Source organism: Pelophylax lessonae (genome assembly GCF_965119305.1).
Source record: "Pelophylax lessonae genome assembly, chromosome: 10".
NCBI lineage: Eukaryota > Metazoa > Chordata > Amphibia > Anura > Ranidae > Pelophylax > Pelophylax lessonae.
Window position 1 is genome coordinate 206,178,120 of NC_138777.1, and position 16,926 is coordinate 206,195,045.

At 45.9% G+C, this 16,926-nt stretch overlaps 1 protein-coding gene across 1 annotated transcript in view; it reads left to right on the plus strand.

The window, feature by feature from the left end:
- The window catches only part of LOC309565293 (fatty acyl-CoA hydrolase precursor, medium chain-like), a 59,009-nt gene that overhangs the window by 36,346 nt on the left and 5,737 nt on the right, over nucleotides 1-16,926 (plus strand). The window contains exons 2-10 of the mRNA XM_082270195.1: nucleotides 96-300; nucleotides 1,107-1,245; nucleotides 6,306-6,439; nucleotides 7,840-7,993; nucleotides 9,094-9,207; nucleotides 9,603-9,686; nucleotides 11,467-11,607; nucleotides 13,991-14,068; nucleotides 16,132-16,279. Coding sequence (XP_082126321.1) covers nucleotides 96-300; nucleotides 1,107-1,245; nucleotides 6,306-6,439; nucleotides 7,840-7,993; nucleotides 9,094-9,207; nucleotides 9,603-9,686; nucleotides 11,467-11,607; nucleotides 13,991-14,068; nucleotides 16,132-16,279 — 1,197 coding nt within the window. The remainder of the gene's footprint in view (nucleotides 1-95; nucleotides 301-1,106; nucleotides 1,246-6,305; nucleotides 6,440-7,839; nucleotides 7,994-9,093; nucleotides 9,208-9,602; nucleotides 9,687-11,466; nucleotides 11,608-13,990; nucleotides 14,069-16,131; nucleotides 16,280-16,926) is intronic.

Sequence of the window (16,926 nt, forward strand, 5' to 3'; positions counted from 1 at the left end):
TCCAAGAACAATACTGGAAGGTCCACTGCCGCATCTCCCTTCATCCCAGTTTGGTGTCTCTCCTGTAATCTGTGATATGTTGGATTTTCTTTAAGGTTCTGGCCATGGAGGACCTTTGGTGGGCACGCGGTACGGGGATCTGCAGGGGGTCACGTTGACGGTGAAGGACACTCCCAGAACCATTGACGCATTCTTGGGAGTTCCATTTGCAAAGCCCCTGGTTGGTCCATTAAGATTTAAAAATCCGGAACCTCCTGAACCCTGGTCATCCGTCTGGATAGCTTCCCGCCACCCCCCCATGTAAGTTCCTAAATGTTCCGCTCATCATAAAATACGAAAGGGTGACTGAGAATCTCAGACTTTCACCAAACATCCACTGCTGGTGAATCTTCCGGGCACATGTGATTTATATGACACCAACTGATTCCCCACCAGAGAATGTTTGGTGAAAGTCACATACACTGCTTTATAAATATGTAACGATGGGTGGGATTTGTTAGGTTGGGGTACACTGATACCTTCCTGTGCACACATGGCGCCAGTCCTTGGGGTATCTACAATAGTAAATCTAAAGCTGAGCTCCAGGCAAACAGATAAACACACAGATGATACATATATGAGAATTGTTTTATCTGCCAAAGGATTTGTATTTCTGTCCAACCAGACCTGAGATTTACACAGCTCTGCCACACAGCCATGTCTGGTGACCTGACTTTTCTATACTGCATTTAAGAAGCATCGGTGGGTCTCCTCCCCATCCCAAGAATGCGATTTGACCATGAAGGAGCAGCGGCAGACTGATAATCTCATCCCTCTGCTCCCTCCTCCTATCACCATATTCTTTATCAACTTAGGCACCTGCAGCACATCTGATTGGCTCACAGTCCTGCCCCATCCATCCTCAGACTGGATGCTGCTTTACACCACATTAGGTTCAGATAAGTACACTCATTAGACTTAAAAATACCGTTCATGATTTTATAATAAATAGATAATGACATTAATTGGTGTGTATTTACTATCTGCCCCCCATCCCCTCCCCCTTCTCTCTATCCCCTCCCCCCTTCTCTCTATCCTCTCCCCCATTCCTGCTCTCCATTTCTCAGGTGTCAGCAGAAAAAAACATCTGTAGAGCACATGCGACATTACTTAAAGGGGAACTTCCATTTCCCTCCAATATCAGAAGACTGTCTGTACCTCAACGTCTTCACTCCGTCAGATCGTGACAACAATTCTCATCTTCCGGTAAGAGGTGTCAAATATTGTCTGCATCCTGTATAGTAAAGTGCATATGGAAAATAAATAGTTGCATGCGCAGAGGTGGAAGTGATGGTGTCACATGCGCAGAGGTGGAAGTGATGGTGTCACATGCGCAGAGGTGGAAGTGATGGTGTCACATGCGCAGAGATGGAAGTGATGGTGTCACATACGCAGAGGTGGAAGTGATGGTGTCACATGCGCAGAGATGGAAGTGATGGTGTCACATGCGCAGAGGTGGAAGTGATGGTGTCACATGCGCAGAGATGGAAGTGATGGTGCCACATGCGCAGAGGTGGAAGTGATGGTGTCACATGCGCAGAGGTGGAAGTGATGGTGTCACATGCGCAGAGGTGGAAGTGATGGTGTCACATACGCAGAGGTGGAAGTGATGGTGTCACATGCTCAGAGGTGGAAGTGATGGTGTCACATACGCAGAGGTGGAAGTGATGGTGTCACATGCGCAGAGATGGAAGTGATGAAAGTGATTGTGTCACATGTGTAAAGATAGAGGTGATGGTGTCACATGCGCAGAGGTGGAAGTGATGGTGTCACATATGTAAAGATAGAGGTGATGGTGTCACATGCACAGAGGTGGAAGTGATGAAAGTGATTGTGTCACATGTGTAAAGATAGAGGTGACGGTGTCACATGCACAGAGGTGGAAGTGATGGTGTCACATACGCAGAGGTGGAAGTGATGGTGTCACATGCGCAGAGGTGGAAGTGATGGTGTCACATGCACAGAGGTGGAAGTGATGGTGTCACATGCACAGAGGTGGAAGTGATGGTGTCACATACGCAGAGGTGGAAGTGATGGTGTCACATGCGCAGAGGTGGAAGTGATGGTGTCACATGCACAGAGGTGGAAGTGATGGTGTCACATACGCAGAGGTGGAAGTGATGGTGTCACATGCACAGAGGTGGAAGTGATGGTGTCACATGCACAGAGGTGGAAGTGATGGTGTCACATACGCAGAGGTGGAAGTGATGGTGTCACATGCACAGAGGTGGAAGTGATGGTGTCACATGCACAGAGGTGGAAGTGATGGTGTCACATACGCAGAGGTGGAAGTGATGGTGTCACATGCGCAGAGGTGGAAGTTATGGTGCCACATGCGCAGAGGTGGAAGTTATGGTGCCACATATGCAGAGGTGGAAGCGATGGTGTCACATACGCAGAGGTGGAAGTGATGGTGTCACATACGCAGAGGTGGAAGTGATGGTGTCACATACGCAGAGGTGGAAGTGATGGTGTCACATACGCAGAGGTGGAAGTTATGGTGCCACATGCGCAGAGGTGGAAGTTATGGTGCCACATACGCAGAGGTGGAAGTGATGGTGTCACATACGCAGAGGTGGAAGTGATGGTGTCACATACGCAGAGGTGGAAGTGATGGTGTCACATACGCAGAGGTGGAAGTGATGGTGTCACATACGCAGAGGTGGAAGTGATGGTGTCACATACGCAGAGGTGGAAGTGATGGTGTCACATACGCAGAGGTGGAAGTGATGGTGTCACATACGCAGAGGTGGAAGTGATGGTGTCACATACGCAGAGGTGGAAGTGATGGTGTCACATGCGCAGAGGTGGAACTGATGGTGTCACACGCGCAGAGGTGGAAGTTATGGTGTCACATACGCAGAGGTGGAAGTTATGGTGTCACATACGCAGAGGTGGAAGTGATGGTGTCACATACGCAGAGGTGGAAGTGATGGTGTCACATACGCAGAGGTGGAAGTGATGGTGTCACATACGCAGAGGTGGAAGTGATGGTGTCACATGCGCAGAGGTGGAACTGATGGTGTCACACGCGCAGAGGTGAAAGTGATGAAAATGATTGTGCCACATGTGTAAAGATAGAGGTGATGGTGTCACTTGCACAGAGATGGAAGTGATGGTGTCACATGTACAGAGTATTGCAGAACAATATTAAACAAAGTAGAAATCTCTTTTGTTACATTTGTATCACCATCACTGAGTGATCCACAGAAGGAGGTTCATCTGTATTGACTTCTTTGATGTGCAGTAAATCTCTAAAGAGGAGCTGCATCTGGACGTCATTATATAGGATCATGGTGTTGATAAATGGGAGTGCAGTACTGATATATAATGTATAGGAAGGCAGTACTGATATATATAATGTATAGGAGGGCAGCACTGATATATATAATGTATAGGAGGGCAGCACTGATATATATAATGTATAGGAGTGCAGTACTGATATATATAATGTATAGGAGGGCAGCACTGATATATATAATGTATGTATATATATATATATATATATATATATATATATATATATATATATATATATATATATATATATATATATATATATATATATATAATGTATAGGAGGGCAGCACTGATATATATAATGTATATATATATATATATATAATGTATAGGAGTGCATATACAGGATCACAGTGCATGTGTATACATACTGTATACTGAATAAAATTATAAACGCAACACTTGTTTGTTTTGTCCCCATTTTTCATGAGTTGAACTCAAAGATCTAATACTTTTTCTATGTACACAAAAGGCCTATTTCTCTCAAATAGTGTTCACAAATCTGTCTAAATCTGTGTAAGGGTCCTTTCACATGGGGTTGCCACCCGGCAGACTCCGCTTTGCTCAGCAGGGATCGATCCGCCGATCCCAGCTGAGCAGACGGATGACAGCTCCGCCTCCACTTACTTTGCAGAGACAGACCTGTCAGATCCCCGCTCTCCTCTATGGGGGATCGGATGAAAACGAACCGATCCGAACTGTCCGTTTTCATCCAATCCTATCCGATCCGATACTCTAGATGGATGGAAAATAGGGTTTCCATCTGTCTGTATTTCAGGGACAGGATTGGATCGGATAGTAGCAGGCGTCAGTGGACATGTAACCGCTGACATCTGCTGCTCCATAGAGGGGCATGGAGCATCCAATCAGGTCCGCCTGAAAGACTGACAGACCTGATCGGAAAGCCCCTGTGGGGAAGGGGCCTTAGTGAGCACTTCTCCTTTGCCGAGATAATCCATCCACCTCACAGGTGTGGCATATCAAGATGCTTGTTGCACAGACGTGCCTTAGGCTGGCCACAATAAAGGTCACCAGGGCTGGCCCAAGACGATGTGCTGCCTGGGTCCAAGAATGAAACGCTGCCCCCCCCCCCCCCCCCAAAAAAAATCACGCCCACCAAAAGGCCTCCACATCCATTAATTGATATTAATATAAAAATTTGAAAATATTATATATACTGTTATCTTCTTCCATAACTCACCACCGTACCGGTCCACCAAACACCCGCTGTCTGTCCTCAGTTTTCTTGTCACCCCTGTGTTTGCCGAGCCCACCACCCTAGAAGATCCAGCCTGCCCTGCGTGACATGGAGTGCCCTGATGTCTGATGTCATTGTGCACACCACGATCATAGGAGGGAAGTTCCCCCGGAGGAGACGCTCCTCGTACTCATCAGCTTGCATTATGGACGGAATATAAGATGGGGAAATGCCGTCCGTAACACGCCTGCAAACTGATGACACAAAAGTGCTTGAAAAAAAATCTTGGGAGTCAATTTGCTGCCCCTCTCCAAGTGCTGCCAGTGGGACCCATGGTAGGGCCAGCCCTGAAGGCCACTCTAAAATGTGCAGTTTTACTGTATTGGGGGGGGGGGGGGGGTCCGAAAACCAGTCAGTATCTGGTGTGACCCCCATTTCCCTCACGCAGTGCAACACATCTTCTTCGCATAGAGTTGATCAGGTTGGTGATTGTGGCCTTTGGAATGTTGGTCCACTTCTCTTCAATGGCTGTGCGAAGTTGCTGGATATTGGCAGGACCTGGAACACGCTGTTGTATACACCGATACAAAACATCCCAAACATGCTCAATGGGTGACATGTCCGACATGTGAGTATGCTGGCCATGCAAGAACTGGGATGTTTTCAGCTCCCAGGAATTGTGTACAACATGGGGCCGTGCATTATCATGCTGCAACATGGGGTGATGGTCATGGATGTATGGCACAACAATGGGCCTCAGGATCTCGTCATGGTACCTCTGTGCATTAAAAATGGCATCAATAAAATGGACCTGTTTTGGTTGTCCATAACATACACCTGCCCATACCATAACCCCCACCGCCACCATGGGCCACTTGATCCACAACATTGACATAAGCAAACCGCTCACCCACACGCCATACATGCTGTCTGCCATCTGCCCTGTACAGTGAAAACCAGGATTCATCCGTGAAGAGAACACCTCTGCAAAGTGCCAAACACCATCGAATGTGAGCATTTTCCCACTCAAGTCTGTTACAATGACGAACTGCAGTCAGGTTGAGACCCAGATGAGGACGACGAACATGCAGATGAGCTTCCCTGAGATGCTTTCTGACAGTTTGTGCAAAAATTCTTTGGTTATGCAAACTGATTGTTGCAGAAACTGTTCGGTGGCTGGTCTCAGACAATCGCGGAGGTGAAGATGCTGGATGTGGAGGTCCAGGGCTGGTGTGGTTACACATGGTCTGCGAATGTGAGGGCGGTTGGATGTACTACCAAATTCTTTGAAACACCTTTGGAGATGGCTTAGGTAGAGAAATGAACATTCAATTCATGGACAACAGCTCTGGTGGACATTGATGCAGTCAACATGCCAATTGTACGCTCCCTCAAAACTTGCGACATCTGTGGCATTGTGCTGTGTGATAAAACTGCACATTTTAGAGTGGCCTTTTATTGTGGCCAGCCTAAGGCACACCTGTGCAATAATCATGCTGTCCAATCAGCATCTTGATATGTCACACCTGTGAGGTGGATGGATTATCTCGGCAAAGGAGAAGTGCTCACTAACACAGATTTAGACAGATTTGTGAACAATATTGTAGAGAAATAGGCCTTTTGTGTACATAGAAAAAGTCTTAGATCTTTGAGTTCAGCTCATGAAAAATGGGGACAAAAACAAAAGTGTTGCGTTTTATAATTTTATTCAGTGTAGAACAAAGTGATGAATATATTACACTTCTGGTGTATTTCTGATGACTTCCAGGTGATGGTCTTTATCCATGGTGGTGGACTGGTGATCGGAGGAGCCAGTCTGTTTGAAGGATCTGCTCTGAGCGCCTATGAGGACGTGGTGGTTGTGACCATCCAGTACAGACTGGGAATTCTGGGATTCTTCAGGTACGGGAGGACAGGGACTGACTGGCAACTTTCAGCCCAGGGGGGAGTACAAACCAGAGGCCCATGGTGCAGCAACTGGGCCCCCCTCCCACTTTCTCTCTTCCCAGGCCTCCTCCTGACCCCGTTCCAGGCTGAAGCTCCACTCCAGGCACTCTCTTCTCACCAGCTGAATCTGGTTTTCCCGACCTGGACAGGACAGCTCAGTCGGAGCTGGCCGGAGGAGGAGAGTCTCCAGTGGGGCATGGAACTGGCCTCTGCTCAGACACAGCTTACACCATCCTTGCTGGGGGGGAGGGCTGCGCTCTGTCCTTGTCTTTACCCTCACTCAATAGGTCAGCGGTGGGGACCTTTTACTTCTCTTCACCAGAAGTCCTTTAGGCATGTCTGTGGCAGAAACGGGGCATCAGAGTGGCCCGGGGGGCAATTGCCCCCCTTCCCCCTGGTCCAGTCCTCCCCTACGGGAGGGTCTCCGTGTCATCTAACAATGTATGATCCAAGTCCATGAGTTCAGCATGCTGGACATCTTCCCAACAACTCATCTCCTTGCTGGACATTTGACATCATCTATCTCTTTCCCCAGCCAGCTGACCTTGGCCTGCCCCTTTCATTCATTGGATTTCAGTTCCTTAAATCCTGGAGGCTGATACAGCCTGTTTAGGAATGCCCATCCCTCCGGACTGACACCCACCATCAAGGCATTTTGAGATGGGATGTTATCTGGACACTATGTACAGAGCCCTGCCGGCCCCTCTCACCAGTCATGATCTGCCTGCACTGCATAGAGAAGCACAGATACCCAATAAAGTTGTCACTGTGTCTTCATTACAATATGTAATGAAAACAGGTTTTATTTCATTATTATTACTTTGCAGGAGTTTAAAATATAAGCAGATTCAATTTCATCTTTAAATTTCCCAACTAGGTAATGCAAGTTACTGTTCAAACAACGCACGTCTTCCAGCAGATCTATAGGAGATTGTACAATCAGATTTTATCATCATCCAGTAGGTGCCAGTTATTTTGTGTCTAGGTACCTTTTAAAGAGGAACTCCAGCCAAAACATTTCCTTACTCTTGTATGGTGTGGGGAAGGATTACAATCTTTGTCAGACTTTCATTGATCACAGAAGAAGTCAGGAGAATTGTCCCAGTGGGGACACACAGAAAAAACTTCCCCCACCCAAAAATGAAAATGATTTTGAGCTCCATTGTATGTTGGGGAAAGTTTTATTTACGGCGGCTCATAAACACCCAGGTACAGCAGCAAGTTCTGGGCGGTCAGATTTGGTGTGGGGGTGTCATATGAAATCTGATTGGTTGATGAAATACTGATAATACTTATTATTTTACATAGTAGAACTAACGATCGTTCTTCCATTTTTCTTTTCATGGCGGCTCCAGCACCGGAGATGAGAAGGCTCCAGGGAACTTTGGAGTGTTGGATCAGGTGGCGGCTCTGCGCTGGGTTCAAGAAAATATCAGAAACTTTGGTGGTGACCCAAACTCGGTCACCATATTTGGCCAGTCTGCTGGCGCTCTCACTGTTTCTGTTTTGGTAAGTCACATGACCAGGCCAAAGAAAGGGTCCGTGTTAGTCTTTATACAGTAACTCCATTTCAATACAGAGATGGCACTAACTGGCATTCCTCCTTGTACTGTGATATGGTAATGGCACTGACTGGCATCCGTCCCTGTACTGTATCATGGTGATGGCACTGCTCTGGCATCCATCCCTTTACTGTGATATGGTGATGTCAATGACTGGCATCCATCCCTATACTGTGGTATGGTGATGGCACTGACTGGCATCCATCCCTGCACTGTGGTATGGTGATGGCAATGACTGGCATCCATCCCTGTACTGTGGTATGGTGATGGCACTGACTGGCATCCATCCCTGTACTGTGGTATGGTGATGGCACTGACTGGCATCCATCCTTGTACTACGGTATGGTGATGGCACTGACTGGCATTCATCCTTGTACTGTGGTATGGTGATGGCACTGACTGGCATTCATCCTTGTACTGTGGTATGGCGATGGCACTGACTGGCATCCATCCCTGTACTGTGGTATGGTGATGGTACTGGCTGGCATCCCTCCCTGTACTGTGATATGGTGATGGCACTGACTGGCATCCATCCCTGTACTGTGGTATGGTGATGGCACTGACTGGCATCCATCCTTGTATTGTGGTATGGTGATGGCACTGACTGGCATCCATCCTTGTACTGTGGTATGGTGATGGCACTGACTGGCATCCCTCTCTGTACTGTGGTATGGTGATGGCACTGACTGGCATCTATCCCTGCACTGTGGTAGGGTGATGGCACTGACTGGCATCCATCCCTGTACTGTGGTATGTTGATTGCACTGAATGGCATCCATCCCTGTACTGCAGTAGGGTGATGGCTCTGACTGGCATTCATCCCTGTACCGTGGTATGGTAATGCCACTGACTGGCATCCATCCCTGTACTGCGGTAGGGTGATGGCACTGACTGACATCCATCCCTGTACTGCAGTAGGGTGATGGCTCCGACTGGCATTCATCCCTGTACTGTGGTACAGTGATGACACTGACTGGCATGTACTGCGATGTGGCTATGGCACTGATTGGCATGCATTATTCCCACATATTATGCTTGTGTTGGTAGGTAATGTCTCCATTGTCTAAGGGCCTCTTCCACAGAGCCATCGCTGAGAGCGGAGTCCCATTGCTTCCGGGATTTGCAGCAAACACACCAGAAGATCTCATTCCTTTCAACAATGTGAGTGTTCCCCGAGAACCTTCCCCCCCCCCATCCCCCCTCACCGTTCAGTTGTTTCCCCTCCATCTACTGATCCATTATAGATCTATTCTAGATGAAGGTTAGACATGTGACCCACAATGCACCCAACCCTCATTTCTTGGTTAGTCGGAGGAAAAGGAGATGTTGGAAGTGTAACTAGAAGTTGCTTCTGTACTGATTTAGACCCATGCATCATACGGCAGTATTGCACCCATGTAACCTAATGCTGCTGAAATATAAAGTGGCAGCCAATACAATACAGCCAATTGGTGGAGGGATTTTCTGGCAGCGCCGGGTGGAAGGGTACTAATAATAGAACAATAGTCCTTACCGTGGAAATTTAAAGTGGAATAATCTCATGCATTCCAATGCAGATCCTGGCTAACATCTCGGGATGTGACCACAGTACACTGCTGGACTGCCTGATGGAGAAGACTGAAGAAAAGATTACAGAGATGGTAGGAGACGTCCCTCCTTACAGAAATGTTACATTGTTCCTAATGCTGGAACCACTGAGGCGCTTGAAAACCGCCCATTAACTGCCCATTAAAAAACTGCCCATTAAAACGCTGAGCGCTTTTGCTGCGCTTCCAATTCATTTCCACGGAGAGGGGCGTTTTTGAGGTGCTTTTTTTTTTCCAAAAATGCTACTTACAGGATTTTTTGCACCGCCCCACCAGCGCACCGCCTCAGTATGAAAGCATTAATTAATTCATTGTAATGGAAATAGGTTTTTGTGAGCTTTTCAAGCGCTTTTTTTAGCGTCAAAGAGCTTGAAAAGTGCCTCCGTGTGAAAAGGCTCTTAAAGTAGGATGGGTGAGGGGAGGGGCTTATTCAGTACAATTGTACACAGGGCGCACAATGCACTCACCCAGGACAACTGAGCGAAATCTTCTCCTCTCACTACGAGCCCTTTCACACTGAAAACTGAATAAAATGCTGAGCGCTTTTGCAACGCTTTTCAGGCGTTTTTTTTAAGGACACGTGACTCAAAAACTGCTTCAAGAACCATTTTGAGGCACTTTTGAAGTGCTTTTCAGGTGCTTTCCATACATTTTTAATGGAGATGGGTGTTTATGAGGCGCTTTTTTAGAGCTCAAAAGCAGGATTTTTTTCACCGCCCCGCCAGCGCACCACCCCGGTGTGAAAGCATTCATTGATTTTAATGGGAATAGGTTTTTGCGAGTTTTTCAGGCGCTTTTTAGCACCGAAGCACCTCAGTGTAAAAGGGCTCTAAAATACACAGTGGGAATTGAAAGTTTGGGCGCCCCAGGTAAAAATTTGTATTAATGTGCATAAAGAAGCCAAGGAAAGATGGAAAAATCTCCAAAAGGCATCAAATTACAGATTAGACATTCTTATAATATGTCAACAAAAGTTAGATTTTATTTCCATCATTTACACTTTCAAAATAACAGAAAACAAAAAAAATGGGAAGTATCACAGCTTGTAAACGCTTTTTGTAGCCAGCCAAGAGTCTTTCAATTCTTATTTAAGGTATCTTTGCCCATTCTTCCTTACAAAAGTCTTCCAGTTCTTTGAGATTTCTGGGCTGTCTGTCACACACTGCTCTTTTAAGGTCTATCCATAGATTTTCAGTTATATTGAGGTCAGGAGATTGTGAAGGCCATGGCAAAACCTTCAGTTTACGCCTCTTGATGTAATCCCCCGTGGATTTTGAGGTGTGTTTAGGATCATTATCCATTTGTAGAAGCCATCCTCTCTTTAACTTCAGCTTTTTCACAGATGGCATCAAGTTACCATCCAAAATTTGCTGAAATTTTATTGATTCCATTTTTCCTTCTACTCGTGAGATGTTCCCTGTGCCCCTGGCTGCAATACAGATGATTATTCTAATGTATTTATCCAACTGTGTTTGCAGTCCATCTACAAGTATCGTTTTTTAACAGCTATCCCTGCTGTGGAATACAAAGCAATTGCTGGCTGGCGCTTTGACAGTCGGTAATTGCTGGTAATAGTAGTGAGGTAGCAGCATCAGGAGAATCAAGATATAAGAGATACATCCTAAACACTTTGAAGTTTTTTAGGTTGTATCTCATATGTTCAGATTCCTCTGGAGGTACATACTTTCTGAATATATTGTGCTGTCCTGTGGTGATATTTGGGGCCTCTCTGGAGCCCCCCTTTATGTTACCCATAGACCCCCCCATTCTGAACAATGCACAGCACATTCTTATGTTTCATTGCAGATTATATTTGTCCTTTGTTTCAATCCAGCCGCTCATAGTGTTACCTCTGTTTGTGGACGGCGATTTGTTACAACAACCAGTGGAAGACCTGCTGACCTCCGGGAAGATGAACACCGTTCCGTTTATGGTCGGACTGAATGACCATGAGTTTGGATGGATGATCCCACAAGTGAGCAATGCCTATCAAAGGATCCCTAATTATCCTTCACAATGAGAATACACACAGAATGCAGATTACTGTACTCCTGGTTTAAAGTGGACCTGGCTGTAGCTTCACAAACCTGATGGAATTCCTGACATGTCACAATATACAACAATAGTATCATTGTTCAGAAAAGCTCCACCTTTTCTGTAGAATGCAAAAGTGACCATCCAGGGTACTGATGTGTCACGCTTATCCCTTATGCAGGTGGTCAGATACTATAGCTGGCTTCTGTGTTCCTCACATATAGCAGCCCCCTTTCTCATAAGGCAAGCAGACCTAGCAGCTTCCGGTTGCCCCGAGGACTTATACACAATGCTATAGTGCCTGGATACCAGCTGGGGCACGTGGAAATTAAGCATAGCCAACAGGTATTTGCGGTGGGCAGACAGGCAGAGTGGTACAATGACAGCCCAGGTCCAAGGCTAGCAAGCTTCAGAATAGTCAAGGTCTACTCCATAGTCAAAAGGCAGGCAGAGTACAGAGAATAGTCAATATCCAATTCAAGGTCAGAAACAGGGGCTTCCAAACAGTGGGAAATGGAATAGGGCAGGCAAGCAAGTACCTTGAGCACATATTACACAAGCATGAGACTGTAGGCTTGGCTGGCTTAAATCAGATTTGATCTCCACCCAGAGACTGTCCACATTCAATCACCCTGCAGGTAAACAGACAGACAAGGAGAATGCTACTGCCAAAACCAGGATGCTGTAAGAAAGAGAAGGAGCGTTACACACTTCTGAAATTATGGGAGCGTGCCCATGGGTGGAATTACCTTAAAGGAGAAGTCCAGCCTAACAATAAAAATGCTACATCTATAGACATCCACGATCTAACACTAACCTATCTAACCCTGTAAAGAGGACACAGCCAACAATGGCTGTGAAATGAATGGGAAGTGCCATCACTCAGTTACTATGAGGCTTCCGTTGTCGGATGTGTCCTCTGCACCCACCTTCACAGCGAAGCCGCAGCTGACAGTTCAGCGTGGGATCGGGTCGGATCAACTTCAGGAAAGCTAAGTATACTGATTTCTTCTTTACAGAGCTAGATAGGTTAGTGTTATAGCCAGTGGCGGCTGGTGCATTGGGGGCGCAGCGGCGCCGCCCCCCCCCCCCCTATCCATGCGTCTGGCCCCCTAATCTACATGCAGGGCGCCAGATGCATGGAGTTCAATGGGGCTTTTTTTTAACCATGTGATTAGAGCCAGAGGCTCTAATAGGCTAAAAAAAAGGGTGGGCTCGGGGCGCAGAGCACTGCGCCCGAGCCCACCCAGTTGTGTGACAATAGCAAATGAATATTCGCTAATGTCACACGGATTCTCCTCCTGGTCAATCAGGAAGCGGATCCTGAAACCCGTTTACTGATTGGCTGAAAGGAGAAGATATGCCATTGGCCATGGAGGAGGAGGGATGAGACGCAGAAGACTGAGGGGGAAGAAGCCAAAGCCGCCGCCGTCGTTTGCTGCTGCCTGCCCTCCCTCTACATGTCCAGGTAGGGTGAGTGTGCCGGCAACGGGGGGGTGGGGGTGGGGGTGTGTATGGTGTGCAGTCTGGTGTGGTCCGGGGGGGGGGGGGGGGTATGGTGCGGTCCGTCTGCCTCAACCCCCCCCCCCGGCCTATGGAGCACCAGCCACCACTGGTTACAGCGTGGATGACAATGTAGGGATTTTAGTGTTAGGCTGGACTTCTCCTTTAAATATCTCCTGACCACCAATCTATCTCCAAACCTCAAAGCAGATAATAAACCCATTCCTCATGTGTTGTAATTTTCTTGAATCTTGATAAACTTTGTGTATTTCCTCCAGATCTGTACAGTAATCCTTGTGAGACTTCCTGTAATAAAGACCGCTAACTGCTGCTCTCTCTCCTTGTGCAAGGTGACTGGTCTTGTCTCCGCCTCCTCCTGTAGTTTTCTGTAGTGGGTGGGGCCTGCTGGGTCCCTCCTACAGCTCTGCTCTCTGCACAGGCTATGAACAGCACAGTGATGATGTCACTGCTACTTTTACAAGGCAATATCTGGGTTTGTAGAGGAATTTGGTGCACAAAAAGTGGATTTATATCCTTTGTGGAATATATTTAAATGCAAGTTTTTGTACCTGGAATTCAGCTTTAATACCATTACCCTTAACTTTACACTAACAACCCATAAAATCTCACTTTACCAGATACCGGAATTTCCATTTTTGGCTGACACCCATTCTGAGTAAAATCTCTGGACTCCCGACCCGAGTTAGTGATTTGGTATTAGATGGCCATGTGACACACACACAAGTATTGATAAATAATGGTGATCATCCTTAATAATCGTCATCTAATTTGTCTTTTTTTATTATTGTTCTGCTGACTAGTCTATGAATCTGACGGGATTAACTGATGGAATGGACAGAGAAACAGCAGAACGTACCGTACGCAGCTTCCCGCAACTGGTGAGAGTCTCTGTGTTCATTTTAGAAATCTTTAGGAATTGTGCATTTCCAAATATTGAACAAACTTTAATTGTCTGATATTCAATGTACAAATTCTGAAGCTCCGATATCTGACACTGAACTGACATTTTCCGTACAGAGAATAGAAACTCGTCACATCAGTCTCTACACCAGAGGAGCTTACACTCTAATGTCCCCTCACAGTCACAATTATTAATATTATACATTTATATAGCTCTGACCTATACCATAGTGCAGTACAGAGAACAGTGACCCAAACACATCAGTCTCAACACTAGAAAAGATTATTCTCTATATGTCCCCCGACGGTCATACACTATTATTATTATAAATATGTATAGTTCTGACATACACCAATCAGCCTTAACATTATGACCACTGACGGGTAAAGAAACATCTCATTCAGGGCCGCTTTTAGAAATCATGAGGCCCCATATAGCCCTCCTAACGGCTCCCCCCTCCCGGGGTGCAGGAGAAAAAAAGCACAGACTTTATCTGCCTACACTTCGAAATTAGAAAAAAGTCCCTCCTCTGCTCCCACCTCCTGGGTCCCCTCTTTTAACCTGATGGGGCCCAGGGCAATGTAATTTAAGCTCTCGTAGGCAAGTAGGAGTGAGGGTTTGGCCTAGTAAAATGTATTTATTTATTCAGAAATGCTAAATTTAGCTGCTCTGGGCCCCCCTGTTTAGCTGATGGGGTCTGGGCCTAGTACAACAGGACTGGTTATAGTGCCTTATCAGCAGCCCTGATCTCGTTACAATGGCATCTGAAAATTGGTGGGATATATTAGGCAGCAAGTGAACATGTTGAGGTGGTGAAAATAGAAAAAAATGGACATCCCTGTTTGTTGTGTATGGGGCTGTGAAGCCCATGGTGACCCCTGTCCACAGCCAAAACTTCTACTATGGTCACATGAGCATCAGAACCGGACTACGGAGCAATGGAAGATGGTGGCCTGGTCTGATGAATCACGTTTCCTTACATCATGTGGATGGCCGGGTGTGTGTGCGTCACTTACCTGGGGAAGAGATGGCACCAGGATGCGGTATAAGAAAGCAAGTCTGCAGAGGCAGTTTGATGCTTTGGGCAATGTTCTGCTGGGAAACCTTGTATCCTGCCATTCATGTGGATGTCACTTTGGTGTCCATGCCTGTTAGCTCATTTACGTCAGGAGGCAATTGCAAGATGATTTTGCATTTAGGTCCCGGACCTAAGACCCTTCAGTTCTAACTCCCCTGTGTAGTGAATTTTCCTTCTGCTGGCCAGGAGATGTAAAGACATACAGCACTTAAGCTTCATGAGGATACATCTGATTTATTTCATTTCGGCTCACATATTTATGGGACATTTGAGAGGGAAAAAACAGTTCAAACTAGTGTACAATCCATGGGTCAGTTTAACAATAGAATATATCTACTAAAACAATACATGAAAAGGCTTTTGTTTTCCCTAACATATTACTGTAAATGTGGGGTGTAGTGTGTCTGAAATTGCGTTTGTGGAAGGGCCGTTCCGTCTCTGCTCAGCTGTCTGATGTGTTAATATGTAAGTAATTGTCAATGTGTTCAGGTGTCGTCTGTCATCCATATGCAAAAGTCTAATTGTTAAGTGTCCAGGATGAATGACTGAGATGTGTTTAATATGTAAACACTTATCAATGTGTCTGTAATCTGTATGCGAAGCCTAACTGTTAAGTGTCCAGGATGAATGAGATGTGTTTAATATGTAATTGCAAGGGACCACATTCCATTGGAAAGTGGGCACTAGCTGAAATGAATCATGAAATGTAATATTTCATTAAGGCACATTGATACACTCTTTCAATGCCTCAATGGGTCATTGCTGTATTAGCAAACTTCGTATCTTTATATCTCCTAACTCAGGGGTCTCCAAACTGTGTGCAGGAGGCCGTACTCAATATTAGGTGGGTGGTCACAATGTTTTGGCTGATCAGTGTATATTGCAGTGTTATATGGTGATTTAAATAAATACAGTATATAATGTTGTTTTCTGATTGTTAGTCCTCTTCTTTATATTTGCAGAGTTTTGCGTCTAATTTCCTTCATCTGGTAATGGAGGAATATTTCGAGGATGTAGATGACCCCCTTCAGATCCGGGACCGGTTCCTGGACCTGTGCTGTGATTTGGTTTTTGTTATGCCAGCCCTGAAGTTCGCTCGGTATCTCAGAGGTGGGTGTAGTTGAAGATGGGGGTCCTATGGTTGATGTATGATCTCGTCACACTTACTTTCCCCTGCCATGAAACGCCTACGCTTGCTCACGGTGCTTTACGGCTGATTTGTAGATAGAAACACTTTCAGGAAGGGAAAGCCTCATTCACTTCCAAAATTCATGTTTGTGCCAGAGAACAAGGGGGCACTCTTTTTTTTTTTTGGGGGGGGGCACTCTTTACATCTAGAGGAAAACAGATTTAGTCTCCAAATATGGAAAGGTTTCTTTACAGTAAGAGCTGTGAAAATGTGGAATAGACTCCCTCCAGAGGTGGCTCTGGCCAGCTCACTAGATTGCTTTAAAAGAGGCCTGGAATCTTTCCTAGGTGTACATAATATATATGGGTACTAATATTTATAGGTAAAGTTGATCCAGGGAATATCTTATATCCTCTCGTGGGATCAGGAAGGAATTCTTTCCCCTGCTGTAGCAAATTGGATCATGCTTTGCTGGGGTTTTCCGCCTTCCTCTGGATCGACTGCGGGTATAGGATTGTGTATATGGGATTGTATGGTTGGGTTTTCTTTACTGTTTTTTATTGGCTGGGCCAGATGGACTTGTGTCTTTTTTCTACCTGATTAACTATGTAAATAATATTTAATATAC